The 12,118-nt window shown below is 37.6% G+C and overlaps 1 protein-coding gene across 2 annotated transcripts in view; it reads right to left on the bottom strand.

Moving 5' to 3' along the window:
• LOC134536279 (protein obstructor-E-like) overlaps positions 1 to 12,118 on the bottom strand; it is a 47,134-nt gene that overhangs the window by 17,419 nt on the left and 17,597 nt on the right. For both annotated transcript variants that reach the window (XM_063376024.1, XM_063376013.1), the window contains exons 2-3: positions 5,073 to 5,267; positions 1,862 to 2,065 (exon numbers count right to left, since the gene is read on the bottom strand). In XM_063376024.1, coding sequence (XP_063232094.1) covers positions 1,862 to 2,065; positions 5,073 to 5,267 — 399 coding nt within the window. The remainder of the gene's footprint in view (positions 1 to 1,861; positions 2,066 to 5,072; positions 5,268 to 12,118) is intronic.

Raw genomic sequence — 12,118 nt, 5'->3', positions numbered from 1 at the left:
TTCAGGACAAACCTGTAGATTTAAAGAACCACAATCCATTGTATTACTGTACTTATATGTATAGTTCTTTAACGATACTCATTCAGTTGCTGATTGGTGAAGCGACCGAGTCATGTGTGTGTAGACGCGGTAGATGGCCACAAAACTTCAGTACTGCGTAGTATCTTCCACACTCTACTCAGGAATCGTTCTGTAATGTAATTAATTTAGGGAAGCCTACTTTTAATTTATCTCTGGTCTGTCGCAAAACTCATAGCCGCTCGCATAATGAGACTTCTCTGTCGAAATAAAAAAAGCCATTTTGCAAGAATTAATACATGTTTGCTAATAGTAACGTAACCAAACTATCATTTAAGTCACAAGAAAAAAATTATGGAATTTAATAACTATTTAATGTATTACTTATGTAAATGAACCAACATAACTGAGCTTTTATTGTACTTACGATCACTTAGACGTTCGAAATCCTACTTCTCGAAACAATAAAATAATAATTTATTTTGAAAATTATGATTATGTTGATTTTGTACTATGCAAGAATTAACTTAATTTTTATCTTTTCAGCTCCTTGCAACGTTTCGTATTGGCAAAAAAAATATTTACGATGTTAACATACTAGCACGTTTGTGAAATGTATATTGACACAGTTACGTAAGGAAACTAGTATTACATAATGTTTGTTACATAAATTCATGATTAACTGGCGTTTATTTTTGTTATTCTTGAAGCTGAAAGAAGCAGTTATGTAATTCAATACCTTTCCCATTTCTACCGCCTTGGTCAGAGTTTTGCCTTTTTATGTATTAGTCTGGAAATAATTTTCTTGAGTTACAACAGTAATTGTGTCCATAAAGACTTATATGTTCTCTTGATATAAATTTTTGAGTTACCCATGGTTTTGGAGTCTATATAGACCCATTATGCCTTACGCCATATTATCATCTATTTCCTAGATGTAATCCTATTAACGGTGTGCTTGGAGTTAACTTTCTTATACGTAGTGTTCATATGATAATATAGTTCTTCTATTTTATTTCTTAAAAAGTTTCCTCAGCTCTTCTATCTTTCTTTTAAACCACTTTGGTGCGTTTTAATGTACAATTATACTCACGCCTATACTTGTTATTAATATATTTTCGTGTTTTATAATAACACATATATAAGTATACAAATATTTTATATTTTATACTTAAACAACCGCTCTAAAATATAATAATAATATTGCAGCATCAATCAAAACTTTAGCTGAACTTCTAGAGAACATTACAATTTTATTTATTTACCAGCCGTGTGTCCGATGGGAATTGTAATTAAAAAGATATAGGTACCCTACATAAATTTTTGCAAAGCCACTTGTCTACCGGGTTTCAAACATTGACAAGCATGTTTTTCAAAAATGTGTTTTCTTAAAATAGAATAAATACAATGAAATATGAATTTCCTCTGGTCAAAGGCATAGTAAATTTCAAAAGTGTTCGATCCTCATTTTTGAAGAATTACCAAAAACGCTGATAACTTTTATTTACAAACAGAAGCTTGAACACCAATTTTCATATTTCTAATTTCAAAAATGACAAAATTTCATCCCCTATTTAATCACCTTAGGGGATGAACTTTCAAAAACCCTTTCTTATGTGCTCACCTACGTCATATAAAAAACTCCCATGCAAAATGTCATGCTTCTAGACTCACCGGTTTAAGTCGGTCAGTCATTCAGTGTTAATAGTTTTATTAAGTAGAAAGAGATCTAGTCTGCCCAAACTTTTACTTTTACGCAAGCGTTGAAATACGCAGGCACGCGGCATCTCCTGGTTGGGGGGGAGGAGGAGGAGGAAACACCAGGTTGGACGTCGCCACTCACCCTCCATCTTGCCGCAGCCGGTGCGACCCGCCGTCTCGGGCCACACGCAGATGCCCTGGTACTCGTCGAAGTGCAGCCCTGGCGTGCAGGCTATCTCGATGTGCGCGCCGTCGATGCAGTTGAAGAACAGGTGGCAGACGGAGGGGTCAGGGTGCGCGAAGAAGCCGTTCTTCCTGGGGCAGTTGGCGTTGCCCTTGGGCGGCTCTGCGCAGTTTCAAACACACGACGGTCAACACACTCCCTCTCGGGTGGGCCTGAGGCCCGTTCTACCTTCACATGGAACAGAGTTCCTCCAAAAAAAAGCACGCAACTCTTACTTTTGACGGACGGACGTATTATACCTATGGTTTCGGCCGTAAAAGTCAATTGTTGCCACAACACATGCCTGGGGTGCTTGTATATGTCGTTCACGATTCTGAAATTTTACAAGTAAATGCCAATACAACACGTAAAAAAGCACGACAAAAATAGCAAACAACGTCTGTAAGTATGGATTGTTGGCAACACTTGTTTGGGAAAATATTTTGACGGACGGATAGTCAGGATGTGAATCGCTTGGCTGGATGCGTGGCGTTGGACGAAAAAGTGACGGACTGACTGACGGATGATGGACGGAGGCGACGGGCTATTGTAATTACGCCTTTAACTCGGCAATGTTAGGCTCTTCCGTTTACGTTGCTCCGTGAGAACAATAGAAGCTGAGTATTTGGGGCGGTGGTTTGTGTTCTAAATACGTTAAAATTGTTTCAAGTACATGAATGTCTTGTGTTCTATAACTTTGTGGTTAATTTTTACTATATATATTTTTTCAGTGCTATGATAAATATTTCTTAATTTTTAAATGTAATCTCATTAGGGGCTGTGTGTTACGTTTCCATGCATTGTAGAAGCAGTAGACACGATAGTGAAATGTTCCGGGAGATCCAATCTATGTTTACGTTATCCGTCTCCGTTTCCGTGTCATTGTATAGCGGGCCTACGTCTGAGTGGTGGGCTACAAGCTTGTGAACGTTTGTGAGGTCATGATAATATTACGAATACTTGTTTTGATTTAAATTTATATGTAGAAGGAAATCTTTGAAGCTTACCTAAACGAGTCATACAAAAAATGGTTTTCTTATACAAACACCATAACATTGTGGGCTGAATGCGGTATGAACTAGGAACAGACGTATGGGTACCAACCTTGCTTGAGAAGAATAATTGGATGGCTTTTATATAAAAGAAACCCGGAAACATATTTGATTTTTGGGATTGGTTTCACCAAGTGTATAAGAAACCTATAAAGTTTGTTTATTTAGATAGAACCATGTTCTTTGTTCCCTGTGCTGCCATCTAAAGAGCACTGAACCAACTACAATCTAGAAAGATAGAATACAAAAACTGTAACTTTACAATATTTTTCTCAGATTCATGCATAGGCTGTTTGGTTCATTTTGTATAAAAGCCGTCAAATGGGAATACGTTATGGAAAAAGGAATATCTATTAAGTTTTCATTGTTTATCAATTAGTCGCCGGCGTGTAGCCAGATAGCCAAGATCATTATAGATGTTATTAGTTACATCTCGGATAGTGTTTTTTTTTTGGGGTATACTTGAAGAAATATGAGGGAAGAGAAGGTTTGTTTAGGGTCTATATACCTCCAGTTTAGAAGTAGCGAGAAAAGAGACTGCGAGTGGAGTATGCTGCGAGAGGCACAGAGTCTACAAAGGAGATGGTGCTGAGAGCTAACTATGGTTCTGTTTGTAAATAGCCATGTAGTATGTTGGATGTTGCAAACTGCTTCTTGGCTTCTGTGTTCAAGCCAGTCTGCATAATTGATGTTTCGGCATCCTTTGTTGTCGCCATCTTCAATGGTGATACACACCAGGCTTACAGTTTTCAAACGCCCTTAAAAATTACTGAAAAAGTCCATGCCGAAACTTTGGACACACCATCACCTACAGAAACAATTCCAACCCAGAAGCCAGGAAGTTGTTAGTACTATCTTAGTCTGTGGAGTGGTTTTCTAGCTTGAAAGCATCCTGTGTAGCAATTAGTTAGCAAATCAAACCGTAGATGTATAAAGGCAAACGAAATAAGTTCGTTTAATACCTTGAAAGCACCTCGCTAGGAAGTTTCGGAAAAGTCATAATGAAGTGAGTATTGTTGAACAATGATATTAACAACACATCAGCTAGTAATAATCATTAAAGTTTATTAAAACAAAAACAATGGTTTTGCTATCCAGATGGGTGAGGGGTTGTTCTCAATTTTACTTCAATTACTAATGCGGAAAATAATTCTCACACTTACTACCTAACTTCTTAACCTTAGAGGGTAGCACAGGCCAGTATTTTGGAAAGTGGTGGCCGAAACATGGTTTGTTGTAGCAATACAAATGTTTAAACTCATAATTGCAAAATATATAGAAAATATTTAAGTAAATAAATATTCATAAGAACTATTTCCCAATGTTTCCAACGTCTTAACGATATAGAATTAAAAATGGTTTTGTTTAGCGAATTTGGGCTAAAGTTTACATATTTAAAACTTAACTTGATGTTTCACAAACCATGATTTGTCAGTTATTTTAGAAACTATAATTTTGTGAGAAGTAAAATTTCGTTTAAATAGCGATACAATATGATTTAAATATCCTGTCTACTATATATTACCCAGTTATCTCAGTGTAAATGTGTTTTAAGCTAGATAAATTATTTGCAGAATCAAAGGAATATTACCAATAAACCAGTGAACTTTGTTTACAGAAATAAACTAAGTAAATTACTATATTTGAGTAAAAAGATATTTTTAATCATTTTTCACTATTTCGTGAGGTAACATTACATTAGATTTCGAGTGTTGACTTGATGTAAATGATACGCTGAAAGCTGAAATACCCGCTGGTTACGTCACAGCCAAGCGAGAATGGAGGGGAAGCCTACAACTCACGTAGTTTCGGTTCCCTACCACGTTCGTGCAACTTCGGATTTCTCTCGAAAATTGAAATTAAAAAAAATGGAAGGGTTAGGTTAGGTTATGTTAGGTCAGTCACGGCATGCTTGTTTTCATTGGAAACTTCTGATTTATCGGCTGAAGTGGCGTTAGTACCAAAACGCAAAACTTCGGAAATCTTCGGGAATTCTTGCAGGGAACCGAAACTACGTGAGTTGTAGGCTTCCCGAGATTGGAGCGACTGTCATGCGCGAGACCAGACCAGACACTCACGCAGCTCGACGCGGTCCCCGCAGTCCACGTTGAAGGGCTGGTCGCACTTGTTGGTCTTGCGCTGGAACGGGTCGAACATGAGGCCGTCGGGGCACAGCTTCTCCGTGGCCACGCCGTCGTCGCACTCGTAGTACTTGTCGCACTGCTTCGGGTCCTCGAACTGGCCGTACTTCTCCGGGCACTGGAAGGCCGCGCCTGCGAACACACAACACACGTCACGAGCTCAGCCTCGCAGCGGCGGCAGTAGAGCCAACCTATACTATACCGCTTGGGCTCTGAAACTATACAAAATCGGATATCATTATGCAAACCACCGAAACCGTTGAAAAATAGTTTGCAACAAGTATAGTTACTTATTAATTTTCCATTGCTGTGACACGATGAATAGGAAGAAGTTTAAATATTCAATATCTGTTTATTTCTATCAATTTTAAGTCCTCAGTCTTGCCTGACGGGAAAAAAATTTATTACTTTGGCGGTAAAATTTGAATCCAGAGAAGAAATAAAAAATTTATATTTGCGAAAAGTCATGTCATACACCCACATTATTACACACACAGACAATATATATTATGCGTATCACGAGTTAGGAATCAAAATTAAAATTAAGAATTGTTACAATAATTATAGACATTATATGACCATTCTCATCGTATGCAATTATACAGATACATGGGCTGTACAAACAGGATACAAGGGATACCCATAATATACACGTTTTGTTTCCAACTATACCATCTGGCAGCCCTGCGAGCGCGCAGCAGTGGGGCAGCGCTTCGTCGCGAGGCCGGCCGTCGTCGTGAAACCCCCCAGGGAGCAGCAGGGGGTAAGGGGTAGGAACGAGGATTGTCAACACAGCCACCTTCACCTTCGTCTTCGCCGTGGTCACGAGACAGCGAGCGGCCGGCGAGGACCAGCCAGGACGGCAGCCTAGAGCCGCCGCCCGGGGTCGAACCCAGGAGTGAGACGTGCGGTTCGTCGGTCGATACATCGTATCCCAGCTGCTGCAGAGCTTAAGTGCGGTTCAGTTAGGATGCAGGTGCTCCCCTCGCAGTTTAGACTCGTAACTCACTAATGTAAAAGGTTAGATGTGATTGTACTCGTAAAACAATCTATTTAAATAAAAAACTACTTAATGAAACTCTTTGACTAAATATTTCACAGTAAACATTAAGGCCCCATGAATAACACAAAATACATGTTAAAATAATTATTTTTAACAACCCGTGTCGTGGGTCATGAACAACAGTGGCCCATTTAACTCAAGAAATAGTTCCGCGGCAAAAATTATCTATCGTTGTTGGCCCGCTGTGTGCGTCTGTGCTGTCAGATTTTAATGGCTAAATTATTTTCACGTAATTCTTGTGCTGTCTGATATTTCAAGTTTGAATGTGTTCATCTGTGCTATCGACATTGTGGTGTCAACCATACATGTTTAGTTTCATCGTTCGACATCAGTTGATTTAGGAAACATCTCTGTGAATTTATGTTTTCATTTTAATTTCTTATTTTGCATTCTTGAATTATTTTTTTCATGACAAACTGCAATGGTGTATGTCCAAAATTACCCATGGCATGAATCAGTTAAAGAACATACAAAACGTATCTAACTTCAGAGTGGCCTATAACCAGGGACAACTGTAAGTGGTCAGTAAAACCAAACAATTTCTTCATTGAAAATGTGTTCAAGCGGTAATTAAAGTCGGTAAAAAACTGCAATGTGGTGTAAAAATGTTGTTAAATTAAATTTAAAAAATTGTTAGCTGAAAACATAAACTTGTGTAGCACCATGCAAAAAGGAATTCAAAATTAACATAAGTAGGCGATAATAATTCAAAAATTAATATTTGATGACATTTTCATATTTACAAATTAATATAAAAATTTGTTTAAAAGTTTTTATAAACAAAAACACATCACAACATTTCCCAGGTAATGAAATTCTTTCCAAGATGGCGCACATCACCCACAAAAACAGTAATGGTTCCAAACGGAGAAAACAGGTAGACCATATTTCCACTGAAGTGTACGGAACCCCAAAAAAAAAAAAAAGGGACACATTGTTTGTTCGCATTAAATTTCGCTTTTTCCTAACATTATCTCTCATATCGCGTTAAAAACCTTTTAGAATTTAGCTAAACAGTCCTTTGATAGCCCGCAGGCTGTACTATCAAACTATGACACAATTAGCACCACAGTTAAGATCATGTCTTGCCGTGGCGTGTAGTGGTAGATGGCAAAGACAGCTCAGACTATATTTTTCAAACTGCCAGGAACACATAAAAAAAAAGTACAAGTTTGTAACCAACAAAAGTAAAATTTCGCAAGTTTGTGGAAATATCATGTTACAAGTGTTTCATAAAACAGCAAACACTCTTTGGCGAGAGAATTTTCGCAAGTTCATACGAGTGGGCTACTGAACAGAAAACCTGTAAAATTAGCAGTTGTTGTTATCTCGCCGTGTCTCCAAGTCGGCTCACGATTCAGTGAGATGTAATGTATTTTTGTAGTTGGGCCGAAGAGTGCGCCGGACTGGAGGTGTGGTGTGAAACAGGCTCTGGCGGAGGTTGGTGCAGGTTCTCGTGACGGTCCCCCCCCCCCTCCTGCCCACTCGCCAGCACGCTGCAGCGGGTGACTGGGTCAGTAGCCACGGAGACGCCTTTCACTCCTCGCGACCAGTCGCCCGGTTGAGCAACCAGCGGGGTCCGCCCCCTGCCCCCGGCCACAAGCCCCCGGCCTCTCTGGCGCGCCGCATCCGGGCGACGGCGCGGTCTCTTCTGCATCCGTGGTTCACACCTTGGATTTCGACGTGTAACATCTTATCTTATCTTCCCGTGTACGGTATTTGGTGGGAGTCATTTCGTGAATGGAACGGAGTCACGGGAAAGGGAACGTGTGACAACCGCGGTACTGCCATCTGTGGCGGATGGCACCAACCAAAGTTTAAAAATACAAAGGGAAACTTTATTAAGTGTTTAATGAATTTTAAAAGGATAGGCAGTAATTTAATAACATTCCTCGTCGAAAAGCACGTCCAAAACCGGGGTTTAGTTTTTTTTTTTTTTTTTAATTCTTTTTCGCTTTTATCGTAGCAGTTTCTTTATATGGTTTTAAATTTCGCTCTGTGAATCGAATTATTCGATGGTCGACGTAGCTGCTCCGACAACGAATTATAGCGGCGGGTACGGAAACTACGAGTGATTCGCGTCCAGAAATTTAGTTGAACACAATTTGCATACATTTATCACGTTCGGCATTATTTCAAATAATTCTACGTTTAATTTCGTGTGGAGTTTCGTAAAATAAGTGTTCTTACAAAATGAAAATACAAGAATTTACTCGTTACCGAGGTTAGATATTACACATCACTGACGGTTACTGGTAGACTCGCTCACTTTTTTTGTGTTGTCTTTTTTCTTTGAAAACCAGTTGCCAAGTATTAGTTTATAATACCGCATACAAAATATCGTTTAATTATACTAATTTTTTAAAAAAATGTGAATTACTAAAAACACTGTTTATAAAATTAATCCGAAATTTAAATTACTTTTCGGCCCTCGCCGAATTCTTAATCGTAAACAGACCCTACTCAGATATTTGGAGAAGTTTTTAAATCGCGATTTCTTTTCTTCCTGAAGCTCTGCGCACCGTATGTGTGCTCGTGCAGACGGCGCCTGTCTTACGCTATTTTGGTCGCTTCATTTTCTCATTGCCACTGTTATTTGAGGACGCTTTTCTTGTTGATCCATCACGATAGCGCTCTTGCAGATCTTCGTCTCAAATTTTCTCAATACTCATTTCCTAAATATTTCTTGCCGTACGCTGTAAGAATATTAGTCTTAAATTTTTTAGCAAAAGTTAAATCACGTGTATTTAGATGCATTCCCTTTATACTTTCGCAAATGGGAATTGTAGCTAACTCATTGACAACTCCTAAGTTCCTGAAAGTCTTATACCTACCAAATCAATGAGGTGCGCTGTAAAATATTTCCTCAGACATTTCTCACAGTCTGAAACTAGTGAATACTAAGTGAATACTAGTGAATACTAATATGAATAAATTCATATTTACGGGTGTGAATAAGAATATATTCGTTTTTGCAGGTGTGAATACGAATACAACTGTATGCGTATTTCCGTGTGAATATTCTTATTAGCAAATTATAGGATAAGAAAACATGAATAAAATATTTATATTCGCAAATTCTTATTTGTAGTTATGTTCAAATATTCAAATTTGGGTATTCTTATTCATCTATCAGTGAATACTCGAATTTACCACCTTCATTAATATTTACACTGTTTTCTCAAGCTCTAATTAATTTATAGTAGTTACTTACATCCTAGAAGAAAACTTATGGTCAACACTTCACCGGTCCACTCTATCCCTAAATTATACCTTTTAACAATTAATTGAAAACTTACTAACTCTTTCAATCAACTATAAACATAGTATACTGTTATCTCTTAGGCAAAATTAAATAATACTCAAATACATAATTGAGTATCAAATTTGAAATGAATCAGTGTCTTCAAAAATATATAATCAAATGATAGTTAAGTAAAATATTGAACTTTTAAAAGGAATACAAAACAAAAACAATTATATTTGGCAATATTCTGTGTCTCGTATCACACTAATAGATTACCAAAAAAAATTATAGTTGGAAAGAAATGTTATAAAGTGTTTCAAACATACACGACAATACAAATAACAGGTTTCCTAAACAAACATAAATAATCGCCAGTTTTTACACTTTCCTATGTACACTTCATTCACTTATGAGTAGAATAAAAAATTCATTTTGAATATAACGCTTTTTTTCGAATTTTTCATCACTAAGTCGAATTTATTTTGACATGCTGTTGTCCCCTATGCACACCAAATAAACGCGCGTTTTTTTAAAGCGAAACTTAATGCTGAGGGGGGGGGGGGGGGGGGGGAAACCTACATTTTCCGAGCGTTACGAAAATTCCGATCGCATGAGGGGAATAGTTAGGTACGTGGTTGGGGGAAACCGGTAGAGGAGGAGAGTGCGTCAGCGGCGACGTCACTCCAACGCATGCACTAGCGGTCGAATGGGAAGACGGGTAGGTACGTCGCGTAGCATGCCATATGCCAGTTGTGACGGCCAGAAGGGGAGATGACAGGGGAGTGGTAGAAATGACGCAGCAGTGATGCTACGGAATTCTCTTAACGCTGCGTGTGTTTGTCCGCTCCTCTGTTTACGTAACGGCTAACGATTGACGTTGCCATATTTATTTTATGTTATTCAAAGTATCTACAATTCGTGTGGAAAAGAGTTATTGATTTGTGAACTTAACTTTATTAGTATCTTTTTTTTTTCATTTGAGAGCATACCCGCATCCTTGATATTCTCAATATATATTTCTTGTTCAATTAAAAAGTCTAATAATTTTATCTTTATCTATAACTAATAAACAAGAAGTTTCTCTTCTGTCGCGCATGTTTAATATGAAATAATATTTTTTTAAATTAAATTGCCTGCTAAAAAAACACTTAACAGTATTGAAATTAAACCAAATCATCAACTCGACTATTCTACACTTCTACGATTTATTTCACTACAAAATTACCAACTACAGTTGAACTGCAAGAAACTCTGTGTTACAAGTCTGTATAAAAAAATTGGACCCATTATTAAATTGTGTGGAAACTTGAATTCACAAATAATAATTGTATAAGAAACCTTTTTTGCATAATCCCTTCTATTTTACAAGCAATTCATTTTCTTAACACGCTATTACGTATTCTCTAATATTCGAAGACAGATATTCACACGAAAATACAAATACAACTGTATTCGTAGAAAATAATTTTTGCGAATACATTCGTGTTCGTAATTACAAAATACAAATATGCCCATGACTGGCTGAAACCTGTTACCGCCAAGGTCTTGTGAACTGGCAAGGATAGCGTGAGGATAAGTGAAAGGTCACTAGTTGCTTGCCTCAGACCTACTGTGGCATGTCCCGTGAGAATTTTTAATGCTTCTAGAAAATACTCTAGAGACCAATACCGAACAGTTCCAAGCGGTCAAATTTTTTTTTGTTTAAAATACGGGTGTTCATTATTGTAATCATTTGTATGACTTTTACTATGATCATAAATATTCCACAAATCTCAATTTTTTGAAATTTTATGTAGGCCAACTTTTTAAATGACTTTAAAAAATTAAAATAAGTTTTTTATTGTGGGAAATATAACAACTTTCCAAGTGATGTTTTTGGATTTGTTGTATGTTAAGTATTGCTGAACATCATCAGCGGGTTTATGCTGTAAGTTAACGAAAAGTTGGAAAAACACCAAATGTGAAGTATCTCTTGAAAGAAGGATTTTTCGAGAGGTTAATACGCAGTATTTTTTGGTTTATTTTGAACTGCTCAAGTGATTTCCAGAGTTCTGCCATAAGGAACAAAAACATCGTGTAATATCCAAATTTTTAAAGTTAAATAATATGAATATTTGATCCCTTGTACGAATCGCTCTATGACTGAAACTGTAGCAATAAAATGTAAGTAGGCCTATCCATCTTGGCGTGTTTAGTAGGGCCTTAAAACAGAAAGTCTCTAAGAACTTTCTTGGCAATCCTCGCGCTCGATCTGAGCTTCCGCGCAGCTCTGTAGAGAAAATTCAGCGTTTCTGATTCGCTCTATTAATCCTCCTGAACAACTTCCAGACAGGAAGTAGCGCAGAAGCTAGTAAAAAAAATCGTCACAGATAACTCCTTCTTGTTGCGAGCCGACGATGACAAGGAAATGATTAATATATGATCCTGCTCGTACAATCAAAATACTAGATAGCACACGCATGTGGTGTGTGTTTCTGTATGTGCACGTATGTACCGTTGCGTGTAATCCTTATTCTAACTTTTAGTTAAAATCGCCATTCCAGTAATGAAAGCAAAAACTGCGAAGTGTTTCATGAGAGCTACATTACTGCGCAGCAGACATTCACAAAGCGAAAACGCAATTGGAAAACGTTAGTTTTAGACTATGTCAGAAAAATATTAAGAGCGAATTTA

This window comes from Bacillus rossius, chromosome 1 (assembly GCF_032445375.1).
Source record: "Bacillus rossius redtenbacheri isolate Brsri chromosome 1, Brsri_v3, whole genome shotgun sequence".
Classification (NCBI taxonomy): Eukaryota; Metazoa; Arthropoda; class Insecta; order Phasmatodea; family Bacillidae; genus Bacillus; species Bacillus rossius.
Note: the sequence above shows the minus strand (reverse complement) of the source record. Positions and strands in the feature narration are given on the sequence as shown.